Consider the following 17905-nt stretch of genomic DNA (forward strand, 5'->3'; position numbering starts at 1 on the left):
AATTATTAGTACCCTTGCATTTATGGCTATTACTGTGTACTAACTTTTTCCTAAAATCAAGCCATTGCAATTGCATAAATATTAAAGTTTCAAAGAATAAATCAATTACAAATTATGCAAATATTTATTTAGCACATTGCAACAATGCACAGTATAAAATAAAATGTTAAAGATGTTTAACTTGACCCCACTCATGTATATATTAAATATCAATGTACAGGGTACTGGCCTGCTGAAAAGTTGTACAATTAAATGTTCTCTCATGAAAACAAAGTGCATTTAGGTCAAGTGCATTTTACATTTTTCTCTGTAGGACTACTACAAGAAAGTCAATTCAGAACAAGTGCAACTGCTTAAGATACAACAATATTTTCTCTCTAGGCCTTCAACATCATAATAGTGTGTCAAAACAAAGACTCCCATAGCCCATATGTTTACTGTAGAACTTTAACAACAACAAATGCACCAAGAATTGCAGATGTGCAAAGTTGATAATAAGTAGCGTGAGAATAGAATAACCAATTTATTCTTTCGTCTGAAGCGCTATGATGTTCAGGAATGGAATTTGGAGAAAAACGTGTTTAAAGTTAAGTTATGAAAATAAAAGCCCAACAGTCCAATATCACAAGTAAAAATCACTTTACAGTGGTAAGAGACTTACTCTAATAACAATTTAGTAAAAAAAACATTTCCTAGTGTTGAAGTCTATAAAAATACTGTACAAAACCGTTGGAATAAAACGAAAGTCAGGAAAATGGTGCAGCGCACATTTAAAGAGCGAGAGCTCTGCCATTATCACAACACGAGGAAACATTACGGACATCAACTAATAAGCAGTGAAGCAAGTTTTACGTTGTTTATCATGCGCATAGTGTCTGGACTTTTGATCATCTCTTGTATATTTTGCGTTTGCGATCGCGGTCCGGCTCGCGTGAGCAGTGGAGCGGGCATAACTCCTGGTGCCGTAGACTGAGAGCTCTGTCATCTCACAAAAACATTGTATAAAACAACTTTGCATGCCATAGTTTACACAGGACTGGCGGAAAATGTGCATTAATACTTCTTCATTCTTCATGTTATGTGGTTTACTTTGATAGGTGAACTGTCTTTCCCGCGTCCCAGCGCGACATCCGACCGGTTTTCGCAAATCGCATCACATGTCTAGTCAGTTAAATGACAACGACACGCAGATCGCTTAGCGACCATATCCTGGTGAAGGGAAACGGGTGTTTACAAATTGCCCTCATTGTAATCTGCCAGAATGACGGCGTCACTTGAAAAAAAAATCTGTCAATGACAAAGAATTTTTGGGATTATGCGACCTCTGGTTCACACACGTAAAGGAATATTGGTCGCACTCTAGAGCCCTAAGGGTGCATGCAGTTTAGGAGACGCTTTAGTGCTGCGATTAAAGGAATAACGTCCGCTACAGATTCATCAAAGGAGCGGTATCTGTTTGTGTCATCACAACATGTCGGCCGCATTGTTTCGGTGATAAAAGTCTTTCGGCAGTCTTCGGAAAATTTTCGGTGGCCAAATATTCGGTGCATCCCTAGTGTTTACATTGTCAGCATCTCTGTGTTTTTGATTTGATTGAATTCTTACTTCTTTTCTAAGGTTTTTACACTGGTTGTCAAACAGTTTGGTTTTGTGTTAATGGGTTTTAGGTTAGATAGGGTTGCAGATATTGTAAAAATATTGTCTCTGTCTCTCTCTCTCTGTGTGTGTGCATGGCGGGAGCGTGGGGTGCGCGAGTTCTCACGGGTGAGAAGAGCGATTGTATTTGTCTAAAAACTTTTTGGGGTTTTGTTTATTTTTTAATTTTTGTCTTTTTCTTAATATCTTTTTTATTTAAGTTTCAGGTTTTTGGTAGCGTTTTTACTTTGAGACAGAGTGTGAGAATGGACTCCTCACTTTCACTCCGCCATGGAGTTAGGTGTATACCTGAGACAGGTGCATCTGTTGAGGATGTACTCGTCGCTGTGGGCAAACTAATTGGATTTGAAAAAAAAAAATCAGCTCCAAGGATGAATAAAGCGGTCGTGATATTCTTGAAAGGTCAAAGGGTTGTTGGCCAATTGATTGAGAGCGGCGTGTGGGTAAGTGGCGTGTTTTGTGTTATTTCTCCTCTGGTTTCGCTTTCAACAAAGGTTGATGTTTCCAATGTACCACCGTTCATTCCAAATGGTGAAATTGAACGAGAATTATTTAGGTTCGGAAAGCTTGCTAGCGAAATAAAAATGATTCCGCTAGGTTGTAAGAATCAAGCGCTGAAACATGTGCTTTCGTTTAGATGCTTTCAGTGCGGAAATATTGGGCATAAGAAACATGGTTGTCCAAATAAAAAACAAGTTGAAAGAAATGAACGTCTTAACGAAACTGAGATCGTTTTGCCAATAGTGGAAGCACAAGCTGTTGATCAAGGAGATGCGGAAGAATCTGGAAATTTAACTGATGAGGTTGTGTGTACAAATCAGTCAGCATGTAGTCAAATCAGCGATGTAGCTGAAGCTACATGTGCATCTGAGGTTGTTGTTAAGAGTATTGTAAGTGAGAATCGCCTTCTTGATTCACAGTAGGAAGGAAGAATAGCAGTTAGCAGTTGAAGTTGAAATAAAGGGTCAAATTTTTGTATTTATTAATATATATATGCCCCAAATAATGGAGCGGAGAGAATAACCTTTTTTAAAAATGTAAATGATAGTTTAAAGGTCTTTGACAAAGATGACTGTTTGGTTTTGGGCGGTGATTGGAATTGTACCCTAGATTTTACCATGGATAGAAATGGAGAAGAACCGTATCCTCCTTCTGGTCGAGATGGTGGTCTAGTGGGTTAAACCGCTGAACTGGTAAATCAAAGGTTGCTGGTTCGATCCCAGCAGCCACCACCAGTGTGTCCTTGAGCAAGACACTTTACTCCATGTTGCTCCAGGGGGATTGTCCCTGTAATAAGTGCACTGTAAGTCGCTTTGGATAAAAGCGTCTGCCAAATGACTAAATGTAAATGTAAATGTTCTGTAAGCGTTTTAAGTAATATTATTAGAGATTACGAATTACTTGATGTGTGGAGAGAACAACATCCAAAAATAAAACCATATTCATGGATTAAAGTTTCAAGTGAACATTTTAGCGCAGCAAGACTAGATAATAATATTGTGCAATGGTGGGAAGTGGGAAAAACCCAAATTAGATGTTTTTGACAGAAATTATACTGCTCATAATAACAGCTTGATAAAAATGAAAATTAGTGAATTGGAGAGAGAAATAGAACAAATTGAAATGAATGTAATTAATAGTAACATGGAAAATATGGGAAGGTTGGAAAAGAAAAAGAAGGCTTTAGGGACTCTTCATCATGAACATGCAAAGGGAACTTTAATTAGAGCTCGTTTTGCTTATTTAAAAGATATGGATAATCCTAGTTCTTTCTTTTTTACATTGGAAAAAAAACAAATGGAAAGTAAACAAATGTTTTATTTAAAGGAAACTGTGACTAAACTTTGACAACTGATCCAAAGGAAATAAGTATGCTTGCATATGACTTTTATGAAAAGTTGTTTAGGGCACAAAAGTTCGATACGTCAAGTATGGAGTTTTTATTGAATGCCTAAATTAAATGACAAACAGAGAAAGGAGTTAGACTCCAAAATAAAAATGGAGCATATGTCTGATGCAGTAAAACAACTCTCTCTTGGTAAAGCCCCTGGTGTTGATGGGCTCCCTGCAGAATTCCATAGAAAGTTTTGGAGGATACTTAAGGAAGACATGTTTGAGGTATATAAAGTATCTTTTGAAAATGGAAGATTACCTACCAGTTGTAATAGGGCTGTACTTTCATTGTTACCCAAAAAAGGGGATCTTGGTCTTTTAAAAAATTGGAGACCTGTTGCTCTGTTGTGTACAGACTATAAAATTCTTGCAATGGTTTTCTCAAATCGTCTGAAAAAATATCTTAGTTTTTTGATACAAGAAAATCAGACTTATTGTGTACCAAAAAGAACTATTATGAATAACCTTTTTCTTTTAAGAGATGTAATTAATCTTGCACATATGGACAATCAAGATATCAGGATTTTATCAATTGATCAAGAGAAGGCTTTTGATAGAGTAGATCGTTGTTATTTGTTTAATACTCTTAAGGCTTTTGGAATTGGAGAGTTTTTTCTGTCCGTAATAAAACTTGTATACGGGGGCATCAGCAATGCTAAAAGTGGGAGGTGGACTAAGTCAACCAGTCTTAATAAATAGAGGTATTAGACAAGGATGTCCTTTGTCAGGACAACTATATACGTTGGCAATCTAACCTCTGCTCCGTCAAATTAAGGAAAATATACATGGATTTTTTTTGAAGGGTTTGGAAGAAATGTCTTTTAAAGTGTCTGCATATGCAGATGATATAACAGTTTTTATTAAAAATGAAAATGATGTCAAAATGTTAAAAGAAATCTTACTTCTTTATGAATAAGCTTAATCTGCAAGGGTCAATTCGAGCAAAAGTGAGGGTTTCATTATTGGGGATTGGCAAGAAAGACCTCCTCCAGTACTCCCAGGTGGAGTTAAATGGGGAAAAGAAGGTTTGAAATTTCTCCGGGTATACCTAGGGGAACAAACATATGTGAAAAAGAATTGGGAGGGTATGGTGCAAAACTTGTCTGAAAAATTGTCAAGATGGAAGTGGGTGCTACCAAAATTGTCATGTAGGGGAAGAGTTTTGGTAATAAATAATTTAATTGCATCTATGTTTTGGCACAAAATTACTTTTTTAAATCCACTGGATGGAGTTGTTTGCGCAATTCAGAGGAAGTTGATTACCTTTTTTGGGACTGGATATCATTGGACAAAGGCAGCAGTGTTTTATTGGCCAGTCAACGAAGGAGGACATGGACTAATAGACATCAAAAGTCGAATTATGACCTTCAAACTTCAAGTGGCGCAAAGATTGCTGTATTTTGGAGAAACTATGTGGATTGATACAGCTTGTGCTTTATTGAAAAAACTGGACATTTTTAAATATGATAAGCAGCTGTTTTTAATGAGGTTGGCAGATTTAGATCGTGGTATTTCGTCTTTTTATCATTCAGTTTTAAAGCATGGACCTTTGTTTTTAAAATGGATAGAGATCTTTCAAGTCCGGGAAACTGGATCAAACATGAACCACTTTTTAGTAATCCTTTGATTGAAGTCAAGTAACTGACTCTAAACAGTGTAAGATCTTTACTGGTGAAAGGCTGCTGTACCACAATATCAGGTTTGAGGACTCGGAATGACTGGAAAAGTCCTGAAGAGATGTGTCAATTGACTGGCTCTTATTCTGTAAGATTCATGAAAATGTTACTCGAAAAGATATTTCTGTATTTACCTTCTGCTTTTCGGCAGTTCTTAAAGAAAAATGAGGTATCATCATTGGATAATGAAAAGCAACATGAGTTTCCAGAATTAATGATTTCTGCTGCCATTGAAAATCAACCAGAGGAGGACTCAATTTTGAATTTCGCAATTGACAAATTTTGAAGAAGCATCGAAAAAAGCTATCTATTTAACATGTGTGAAAGTGTTGTACGATACTGCACTTAATATGCAACGAGAGTCAAAATGGATTGGTATTTTGGGGATAAACTGCCCCAAAAGGTTGTTGGAGGTCATTATATAAAACTCCAATAGAGAAGCGCACTGCAGATCTCCAATGGAGAATTGTTCATTGGGCTATAGCCACCAATAAACATGTTGCACATTTTGATTCCACTGTAACAAAGAAGTGTGTCTTTTTTAATTATGAAGAAACTTTAAACGATATATTTTTGTACTATTTCAGATTAAGAGGATTATTTTTCATATTAGAAGATTTGGTTGGGAGAGGTCTTTAGTATGGTCAATAGCAATATGGATAACAAGAAAAAGAAAACTAAGAGATGAAACTATTGTGAACCCTGAAGTAATATTCAAAGGCCTAGTAACAGCAAGAATAAGAGCAGAATTTGCCTTTTATAAATTGACAAATAATGTATTGATTTTTAAAGAAATGTGGGGAATCGATGAAGTTTTGTGTAATGTCGATGAGAACGAGAGTCTGGAAATTCTGTTGTAAAATGATATAATAATTTGTTTTTTGTTTATTTTTGTTTGGAAATATGACATTATATGTGGTTTTAAAATGCATTTTTTTTTTTAAAATCTTGACGTGATATAGTCGATGTGTCAATATGGATAATAAAGGTGTGTAAAATCTCTCTCTCTCTCTCTCTCTATCTCTCTCTCTCTCTCTCTCTCTCTCTCTCGCGCGCTCTCTCTTGTGTCTCTCTCTCACTCACACAGTGGTTGAAGCAAATTGCTTTTTGACAGTTTAGTTAAGATGGTAATGCAGAGTCATTTACTGCAGACAATTTCCTTTCGATTGCCCTTTGCTGACATTCTGTGTGTGTATGGGTGTGTTTCAGGGTGTGACAGTGTGTTTGTCTTTACTCACAGTAAGGAAATTGTATATTTTAATGTCAGAACAATAGATTTCTGCTGATAATTTTAAAATAGTCTCGTTCACTCAGACTGCATAATGTGAACTATTGATAGAGACTACTCATAAAGAGAGTGTGCGCTACAGTATAAAGAAGGGAATAATGAGGATTTTCAAAAGACTCCGCAAGACTCCAGTTGATTTCCAAGAAATCTAACAAAATTACAAAACACAACACAATCAAGAAGGAAAGGTCACGTTTGATGCTTAGGAAATGTTCTCACCTTTAAGGGGTCCTTGGCCCCAAAAGTTTGAGAACTCCTGTTTTAGACTCGTTAGATCTCTATGTGACATGTGTCTTCTCTTTGATGACATATAGTGTGCTGTAGAAGAACTGGATGATCATATGGAGTCAATCCTGCAGGCGTGTCAGTTATGAAAGGTCACTGATTGGTCAGATCATAAGGAAACACTTCATGTGTATGACATAAAATGACCACTTATTACACAACAAAGCAATTATTCAGCATCCACCTGAAAGAGAATGTGTAAGTGTATATATGTGTATGTTTGTGTGTGTGTGAGAGAGAGAGAGAGAGAGAGAGAGAGAGAGAGAGAGAAAGAATGTGTGTGTGGTTTTTATATGTTAGTGAGGACCATAACCTGAACGCACACCAATTGATGGGGACTCGTGTCACTGTGGGGACCAAAATTGAGGCACAAAAGCCCATAAATTGTACAGAACGATCATTCTTGAAAATCTAAAAATGCAAAAAGTTTTCTATGATCTTTAGGTTTAGGGGATAAAATATACAGTATGCACAGTATACAACTCATTACACCTATGGACTGTCCCCACGGAGATAGTAAAGAGAGTTTGTGAGTGTGTGTGTGAGAGAGGTCTGGAGGAGAATGGAGTGTTTAATTGTGAGATGTTAAAGTGTCTCTTGAGTATAATGTGCATGTCTTTATGAAGGCCGAAGGGTTGAGAGCATCAATCAGATTGGTCTTGTGTGTAATTCACACATCAACATTCAGCACACATGACTAGGTATGTAACAATATTATGGATATCGTTTCATCACTATATGGTGGTCACATGACTGTATGAAGCGTTAGGTCTTCTGAGCCAAACATAGAGAATGATTAAAAATAATAGATGTTACCTTTGTCAGGATTCTTCTGGTGCAATGGTTTTATTTGAGTAAACAGGTTGTAAGGTCATTTGACCATCTCACACTGTAACTCACACCTCTAAACAACCGATATGATCGGAGGATGAAGAAAAGAGGACGCTTTCGGCATGTTTCCAAGTCATTATTTGTCATTTAAATATTGCAATAAATACCAAGGTTTCATCATACAGTGAGACGTCCACTGGCGGATGTGTATAGCCAAGTGTTTTACAGTTACATTTACATTTCTGCATTTGGCAGATGCTTTTATCCAAAACTACTTACACTGCATTATCCTATACATTTTTGCATAGGTATGCGCAATCCCCTGGGATCAAACCAACAACCTTGCGTTGTTAACACAATGCTCTTACCACTGAGCTACAGGAAAGCTTTTGTTTTACAAGCGTGTCAAGAATATGAAAACGTTTGTGTGTGCTGTATCTAATGAAGTGTTTTTCTTTTGTTTTTTTGTCGTGTAGACCTGCAGGACGTTGACATCTGAAGGGCAACGAAACGTTTCCTGCCGTGATTCCTCATGTAGACCCAAGCCGTTTGAAAGACTTGGAGGATTCCATCGCTCACAGACAGTCAAGAATGACCCTTGCCTGTGCTTCAGCTCGGAAACACCTCAGATGCTCGAGAACCTCGATTTAAAAACACAAATCTCCCCTTTTATCTCTTTTGTACCGGCTCATGGAGAGACTACTGATAGAGTCTGGATAAAATCAAGAAGGAAAAACAGAGAACTCTGCTGAGCCTGCAGGTTTGAACTTTGGCTTTGGCACACCCCTCAGGAGAAGTCAAAGAGACACACACTGTATCATCATTCACCTAAGTGGGGAGAACTCTCTTTGTCTGGTTGTCTGAAATGAAGCCAAAGTGCGGTTCCACCATGTGGCCCCTTGGGCCACTGCTGTTAGCCGGGCTCTTGGTGTCGTCGGGGGGCCTTGAATTTGGTGGCGGTCCCGGGCAGTGGGCACGTTACGCCCGTTGGGAGGCGGGCAGCATCGGAGAGCTCAGCTTCAGCCTGAAAACAAACGCGAGCAAAGCACTGGTCTTGTACCTGGATGATGGAGGGAACTGTGATTTTCTGGAACTGTTGATTGGAGGCGGACACCTGCAGCTCCGGTTTGCCATCCACTGCGCCGAACCTGCCTCGCTGCAGATGGAAACCCGCGTCAACGACGACCGATGGCACATGGTGCTGCTCACCCGGAACTACCGTGAGACCATGCTGATGGTGGACGGGGAGACCAAAGTGGAAGAGGTCCGGTCCAAGCGCAGGGAAATGGCAGTGGTCAGCGATCTGTTCGTGGGAGGGATTCCGCCTGATGTGCGTCTGTCCGCCCTCACGTCCAGCACGGTGAAATATGAACCTCCGTTTATGGGATTGATCTCCAATCTGAAGGTGGGAGAGATGCCGCCGACTCTGCTGAACAGCAACGGGATTCAGAACGACGTGGAGTACCTGTGCATCAAGCAGAACCCGTGTCTGAATGGAGGATCCTGCGCCGTCCAGTTTGGAGAAATTCACTGCGACTGTTCGCAGACGCGCTTCAGAGGAAAATACTGCAAAGAAGGTAAAACTTTGTCCTGTTTTTCTGTTGGTGGTGCGTTCTGTGTTGCTTGACCCAATGGTTTATCCAAACAGCATGTCAGAGTCTGCGCTTCTGTGGTTTCAGGCTGTTGATTTTAGAAACAAACACCATGAAGGACTTGTGAAGGATCCACTCAAAGCACCTCTAGATTGATATACTCTTTCACATAAACTATACCTGTGACGTGATGAAGACATTGTTATTAATGAAATAATTGCCTTCAGGTTGTCATAAGGCATCAGTTATGATACACAGAAAACTAAAGTTGACTGCAATGACAGAAAATAAACACTTGTACAGTATGTACGTGACTTAACAAGAGGAGAAATAAACATGAGCACCCTGCTATGAAACCCCTTTACATGATCACACCCGACTCTGTTGTTTGTGTTGATCTTGTTTAGGATGAATAATGGAAGACGTGTGTAGATTTACACTCATGAATGCTTGAATGTTCGATTGCTCTCTGTGTTTTCGTTGATCTTACAGAAATGTTCTTGGATGTTTTGTGTTCAGACTAAAGATGAATCGCTGCTGCTGCTTTGTGTTTGTGTGCGGGGGGTATATATGAGTGTGTGTGCTGATGGGATGGGTAGAGTTAAGAGGTCATGGAGAGTTGAGAGAGCGTTGTGTTCTCAGGGAAAGTAAGAGGAGAATAGCAATGCACTGTGACCGCAGGAATCATTTGCCCTTTAGAGAGAAGAAGGACAGAGAACATTTACATTCTCTCTCTCTCTCTCTCTCTCTCACACACACAACTAACAACTCTCTTCTTTTCTTTATTGGCCATCTGCAAGAATATTCTTTATTGTTTGTTCTGTTTTATTTTATTAAAATATTCTTTAATGATCTCTTATAATTTTCTCATCCTCATGTTGTGTTTATAATGTATTATAATAAAGTTAAGAGAGATTTCAGATAATATGTTGCGGTATCTGCCAAACCCAAACAATCACTTTCCACTTTTTCTACACAACTACTGTATGTACTGCAAAAAATGACTTTCTATCTTAGAATGTTTGTCATGTTTACTAATACAGATGTCTAAAAAGTCTTGAATCAAGATGCATTTCTGCCAATGCGGAAAGAAAAATACTCTTGAATTGAGTTTCTTACCTTGTTGGCAGATTTTTTGCTTGTTTCAAGTAAAAATTCACTGAAATTTCATACTTTTGTTCCTAAAACAGCACTTATTTTCTTGGGTCGTTTTCCTCATCAAGAAATGCATCTTAATTCAAGATTTTTTTGTCATTTGTTCTGGAAAACAAGAGAAACATACGAAGTAACAAAGTCAGTTTTTGCGGTGTACTCTCTTACTCATTCTTGATTCATTTTTGTTCCACATGTCAGATTAACAGGAAACTCATCAAAGCTATAAAATAACACACATGTGAATTTGAGAGTTGTGTAATATTTCTTCCGGTTTAGTGTAGTTAGTAAAATGTTCTCTTGTGATTTTAGTTTTTTTCACGCTGAGATGATTTTTACTTCAAATCTCCTATTGAGTGACTTCTCTTCATCGTTTAGTTTGTCATCCCTCCTTTTTTATTTCAATGATTTTTTATGAAATAACTGAAATGTTTTCACAATTATAATTTTGTCTGCAAAACAAATTTCAATCAGCTTTAGAAAAGAAAACTGTGTTTGGATCAGATATGTTGACAGAGATGCTAATGTGTTGTTGAAAAGGGGTGTGTTTGTAGAACAGTGACAGTGTTTATGAAGCTAGCGGTGTGAATACGAGGTGATGGATGGATGTTGCTCTGAACTGAAGTGCAGTCAGATGGGACATTTGAGTTTCACAAGCGTTGCTTCGGCAGAAATCAAGTGTTCTCTTTCTGTAATCACAGATGTGAAATGATATCAGGAGGGCAGAGGATTAAGAGTGATCATTTATAGCACAGGAGCGATGTGCAGCGGCTCGTGTTGATTGGATTACATTGACTTTATGAGCAAATGTCTCTGGTGTAAATGACAGACAGATGCTTGTGTTAAACATCTACAGCGTCACAACTCAACTGCACAACGGCAATTATACATTACTCTCTTCATGTAAATACAAAACAACGGCTCTGATGTTAATGGAGAAATATCTCACTCGTGTGCTCTGGAAAACAAGTTACAATACAACACACACACACACAATTAAGAACTAAAGACATACATTCAACATACACGCACACACACACGCGCACACACACACACACACACACAATTAAGAACTATAGACATACATTCAACATACACGCACACACACACGCGCACACACACACACACACACACAATTAAGAACTAAAGACATACATTCAACATACACGCACACACACACGCGCACACACACACACACACACACACAATTAAGAACTATAGACATACATTCAACATACACGCACACACACACGCGCACACACACACACACACACACACACACAATTAAGAACTATAGACATACATTCAACACACGCGCACACACACGCGCACAAACACACACACACACACACACAATTAAGAACTATAGACATACATTTAACATACACGCACACACACACGTGCACACACACACACACACACACAATTAAGAACTATAGACATACATTTAACATACACGCACACACACACGTGCACACACACACACACACACACACAATTAAGAACTATAGACATACATTTAACATACACGCACACACACACACACAATTAAGAACTATAGACATACATTTAACATACACGTGCACACACACACACACACAATTAAGAACTATAGACACAGGGGCGTAAATCCCGGGGGGGACAGAGGGGACACGTCCCCCTCCATCAGAGGGGACACGTCCCCCTCCATCAGAGGGGACACGTCCCCCTCCATCAGAGGGATGTCCCCCCTCAAATCAATTAAACTCTCATTATCTATTGTCATAAACTATAAACTATCTCTATTACCAAAAACTAATTGTGTAATTAGAAGAAAATACAAACTCAAACTTAAGTTTAGAAACCTTTGAGTTCCCCCTCCCCTGCTTCTCACAGTGGTTTGGCCCACTGCCCCTTTCATCTCACCTGCGCTTTGCGCAACACATGCAGTCAGGTATGCGGCTCAGTACATCAGCGGTTGTTGAACTCCAGTAAGAAGGCTATTTTATTCACTTTAAATGAAGTGATTCTCTTTAATGTATTTGATCCTGATGCATTAATAAATTAGTTGTTGCAATAAATGCTGATTACTGCTGTATTTTTCCATGAATCTGCTATGTTTTGCGATTAAAACGTTACTTAGCTAGTAAATGTTAGCTTGTTACATAGGACTTCACACACTGCAACTAATACGCCGAAGCCGTTTCTCATGCATTGTTATATTTTCGGCGACCTTGCATGATGTGAACATAAACCGCAACAATTAGGCTACCAACCGATCCTGCCATTCATGTCCCGTGTCACATACAGTCGCGCATATACCGGTTACAGTTTTGTGATGTTGGCACTATATCTAGCGTCCACAAAAGGTGCACAGCTTTCATTCAGTTGGAGAAGATCGTTTTCTCAGCATCTATTTTGTGCAGTATGTGTGAGGAGGACAAGCTAAACATTCAGTTTAAACATTAAACATTGTCAGACGATGTTGCAGTATAAATCAGGATAACATGTGTTTAAAAAGTGACTCATTGTTAACATGTAGTATCATGAGTATTGTTTTTATATTTGTTTCCTGTCTTCACAACAGAGACAAAAAATATATAAATGGAAAAAAGCTATTCTGTTCACTTGTATTACAGTATGTGACAGTTCAGTTCAGTTATATCACTGCAAGTCTGTATGCTGAACTTATAAACCTAATGCATATTGTCGCTTTGTGTCGTAGTAAGTACAATTTTGACTGTATTATTTCTGTATTAATTGCTCTTGAGAAATTTTATGTGTATTGTCCCCCCCTACTGTTAAATGAGATTTACGCCCATGTATAGACATACATTTAACATACACGCGCACACACACACACACAATTAAGAACTAAAGACATACATTCAACATACACGCACACACACACACGCACACACACACACACGCACACACACAATTAAGAACTAAAGACATACATTCAACATACACTTACACACATACACACACACACACACTCACACACACACAATTAAGAACTATAGACATACATTTAACATACACGCGCACACACACACACACACACACACAATTAAGAACTATAGACATACATTCAACATACACGCACACATCTACACTGTAGCTTTTGTTTGAAATGCTGTGTAATGGATCATGGGTTGTGTGATGTGAGCGTGATGATGTCATCTATTGTTGTCTGATAAGTGCAGCAGGAGATCTTATTTACTTCTCTCTTATTGATCCCGATGGATTCAATCGGCCCTCAGACGGGACTTTTACTCTGTTTTTATGATCTTCTTTATAGGACCCTGACATCTGTGTGTGCGTGTTTCTCTCTCTACCTCACATTTCAGTTTTGTGACTGTAGACCAGGGCTAGTCAACCAGCATCCGCCAATCATCTTGACCTGGCCCCCCTTAACATATCAAATGAGTGGAGAGACTTAAAGAACGGTGTGTGTTAAGAACGGCGTGTCCTGAGACGCCACATATTTGAAAGTCCAAAACGCTGCCTTATTCAACACAAAAGTCATTTCCTCGGCTCATAGCGATATATTGACGTCTTATGAAGTCTTGTCAAGGCTAACTTCATATTTGAACAGTTATACATGTCTTTTAATAAAAATACATACTCATTATATTAAATTGAGTGGCTATGGGCTGCACCATTAATTGCGTTTTCACCAAATATTGCATGAACCGACCTGTCGATTGTGTTTGTGATATCACAACAGTTTGGATTATGGTAAGTGGGTTTGTGTGTGCGTGTAAGTGTGTATGTGTGTGTGTGTGCGTATGTGTGTGTATTTGTGTGTGTGTGTTTGTGTGCGTACATGTGTTTGTTTGTGTGTGTGTGTGCATGTGTGTGCGTGTGTTTGAGTGAGCGAGCGTGCGTGTTTTGTGTGAATGTGTGTGTTGTCTGTGATTCAGGAAGATGTTGTACAGTAGTTTTGCATTATTGATGTTTTGTGTGATGCTGGTCTGTGTTTAAATGTGGTGTTCTTGTCATGTATAATTCACCGTGATCAGATGAGTTTACATCTCTGTGTTTTTTTCTGTACCGCGGTAAACATATTCTACAACTTTATTCTAGAAGAACACTACGGTCCTACTGCACCTTTAGCTTCAGTTACAGCTCCATGATCCTCTTCACCGCCTGAAAATTCTTCAGTTCACATGTTGACTTAAAGATGATGTTTGTTTCCAAAGCTAACAAAGCAACTCCTGAAACTCTGTTGTCTGTGTGTGTGTCAGGCTTGAGCGAGCATCTTTTCTCCACTCGTCTCATCTGCTGATCCATGAAACTGGTCTTCAGCTCACGATCAGAAGTTTGGAGCTGTAGTGCTTTAATACAGGAGTCATGTATGAGTGTTTAAATTTAACCTTTCCAATTAAAAGTCCCTTTTTCCAGATGTAACAAATGTTGTGTTGTAGTGTGTGTTTCCACAGGTGTGATTGTGAGGATAAGTGTTCAGATTCATGACTGTCTGTTTCTCACTCTCATTCAGTCCTAACACAATCCGTTTTCTCACTTTGGGCATCTGAAGGTGCAGAGGGCGAAATTGTCTTGGTTACGTCTGTAACCTCAGTTCCCTGATAGAGGGAACGAGACGTTGTGTTGAGAACGACAGATGGGGTTCGCCCTTGAGAACCAATCAATTCTGACTACTATAGAAAAGGCTAATAAAATTTGGCGAATGAAATTCCAATGGGTTCCAAAGCTTTCTAGGAAAAGATGGGTGCAGGCTTGACCGGCAACCTTTCACGGACTGGGCCTTAGCTCTCTACTGGCGAAAACCCGTCTGGCTCGGGTTTACACTGGGTAAGCGCAACTTCCTTAATCAGGCCACCTCCTGCCCGTGGGGAGGAATATGGTGGATATAGGTATGGTCTCGTCCATCGAGGAGAACCCATGGAACTTGCGGACTGAGTAGTTAACCATGAGGTGGAGGTCCACCTGGGGAAGCTCATGGTTTACCAAGAGTGGGAACCATTCTCATGAGGATACATCATACGGAACAGCCCATGGAGGTCCGGTTAGAGCTATCTGTGATAGTTCATATGGTGTCCCGGCCTAAGGGGGAAGGCTGCTCTGCCCAGCCAACCCCCAGGGGGTGCTTGCTTTTGATGGATGGAATGCCTGTTCTTAACCAGTGTTTGGGTAAGAAGGAAGGTTGGTGAGGTACCAGTTTCTTAGCCATTTGTTTGGGTAAGAACAAAGGTAGATAGCACACCGACCCAACCTCTTGGAGGGTGGGAAGGTGCTTTCGCAGGCAAACGAGGACTTGGGCTGACACCAGGTTTAAGCGAAGGTTGTTAACCCTTGCGAAGGTGTTTGGGCGTAGCCCAACCTGTAGCTCTACAGATGTCCGCTAGAGAGGTGCTTCTGGCCAGTGCCCAGGAGGTGGCTATACCCCTCGTGGCGTAAGCCCTCACTGCCAATGGGCATGGGAGATTCTGAGATCGGTATGCCATTGTAACGGCATCCACGACCCAGTGCAGCAGCCTCTGCTTGGAGATAGCTTTCCCCTTCTGCTGTCCTCTAACAAAGACAAGGCGCTGGTCAGAGCTACTGAAGTTCTGCGTGAGGTCCACAACACAACACGGATGGGGTTGGGTCTTTCTTCCCCGATGGGGAGCGCCTGCAAGTCCACCACTTGGTCCCGGAAGGGAGAAGTGGGAACTTTGGGCATGTATCCGGGCCTTGGTCTCAAGATAACGGGAGAGTTTCCAGGGCCGAATTTAAGGCAATCCGGGAACACAGAGAATGCTTGGAGGTCCCCTTCCCTCTTGAAGGAAGCGAGCGCCAGGAGAGCCGTCTTACTCATCAGGTGAGGAAGATCGGAACCTCCGAGGGGCTTGTTAGGGTCCCAAGAGGGTATGGAGCGGAGATGAGGTGGATTCCGCCCTCTCGCGCCCCTTAGGAACCTGGTGACCAGGTCGTGCTGCCCTAGAAACTTTCCATCAACTGAGTCATGATGACTGGCGATAGCGACTACATACACATTCAGTGTGGAGGGGAGATGTTAGTCTCCAGTCTATTAGGAAGGACAACACAATCCCGATTGAGCACCTCAGTGGTTCTTCTTGTTGAGAGAGACACCAGGACGAGAAGATGCGTATAACTAGTAGATGGGGCCCTAGCCTGGGTAGTGCTCTACGCCTTAGAGGGGGGTTAGCCATCTCAGAATCTTCTCGTCCCGTCAAGAGACCAGACATGGAGGTTCCAGAGGTTTGATCTGGGATGCCAGAACGTGTCCTCTCCCTGAGAGAGCAGGTCCTCTGTCAGGGGAATGGGTCAGGGGGAGTCGCTATCCAGAGCATCAACTCTGAAGCCAAGTGCGGTTAGACCAGTGCGGGTAAGTCATGTTAGCTGCCATGAGCGTAAGCCACCCTGGCGATTGATGTACGCTACGGGTGTCGCGCTGTCCAGGCGGACCAGCACGTGCTGGCCCTGCAAGAGAGGCCGAAGCCTTCTCAGCGCAAGCAGCAAAACCCACAACTCTAGGCAATTGATATGCCAGTGCCGACGGGGGCCCGTCCAGCACCCCGCTACTGCGTGTGCATTGCACACTGCACCCCACCCCTGCAGTGAGGTGTCCGTCGTCAGCACGACGTGCCTCGTAACATGCCCGAGGGGAACCCCCGCTCAGCGAAAGGTCATGGAAGACCAAGGGGTTAGAGTGTGTTGGCAGAAGGGCGTCATCACCATGCGCCTCCTGCCGGTGTGCAAGCTGTCCTCGGAACTCGACTCTGTAGCCAGTGTTGAAGCGGTCTCATGTGCATCAACCCGAGGGTATTACCCCCGTCGAGGACGGCATGTGTCCCAGGAGCCTCTGAATTGTTTCTGCGTGAGCATCCTGAACGGCAGCATGTGAAAGTGCTTTGTTCAGGGTACGCTGAGCTATGGGGCGCGACCCAGTGGGGGCAAGATGTGTCAACGAACGCTGCTTCAGCATGCTGGACGCCCAGACAACTAATGCAGCGATCGTGTCCATCCCCCTCCTCGATGAGGGTGCCGCACCCAAGAGAACAGCCGGACATGCCGCGCTAGAGAATGCTCAGTCCTGAAAAGGACCTTTTTAGAATAAATATCTAACACCTCCGGAACCGGCGAGACGCCCTTGGGAAGGTCGCTGCAGGTAGGGACGATCCACTGCTCTACGTCGTAGATCCGGCAATGTAGAAGAATTCATTGAATTTGTTTTGTTCGTTATCATGAGTGTAGGCTCTTCAGAACGAGAGGTAAAGGAATGCTGCACGCCGGCTATCTGGGGGCGGAGACCGGCATGCAATTTTCATTCGCCAAATTTTATTGGCCTTTTCTATAGTAGTCAGAGTTGATTGGTTCTCAAGGGCGAACCCCATCTGTGGTTCTCGACACAACGTCAAGAGAACCGACAGAAAGGGAACCACTCTGACCGCCTTCAGATAAAAGACACCGGACCTAAACTCTCACACTCATTCTTTAAAGTTGAGAAAACTGTTTGATGATTTTAATTTTTTTGGGGAGATTTGACACTGAATGGAGATTGTGATGGACGTCACTTTAAT

General features: G+C 41.2%; 1 protein-coding gene across 6 annotated transcripts in view; it reads left to right on the forward strand.

Moving 5' to 3' along the window:
* The window catches only part of nrxn2b (neurexin 2b), a 401147-nt gene that overhangs the window by 44506 nt on the left and 338736 nt on the right, over positions 1–17905 (forward strand). For all 6 annotated transcript variants that reach the window (XM_056746323.1, XM_056746365.1, XM_056746355.1 and 3 more), the window contains exon 2: positions 8106–9206. In XM_056746323.1, the coding sequence (XP_056602301.1) occupies positions 8495–9206 (712 nt within the window). In that variant the 5' untranslated portion in view covers positions 8106–8494. The remainder of the gene's footprint in view (positions 1–8105; positions 9207–17905) is intronic.

This window comes from Triplophysa dalaica, chromosome 1 (assembly GCF_015846415.1).
Source record: "Triplophysa dalaica isolate WHDGS20190420 chromosome 1, ASM1584641v1, whole genome shotgun sequence".
NCBI lineage: Eukaryota > Metazoa > Chordata > Actinopteri > Cypriniformes > Nemacheilidae > Triplophysa > Triplophysa dalaica.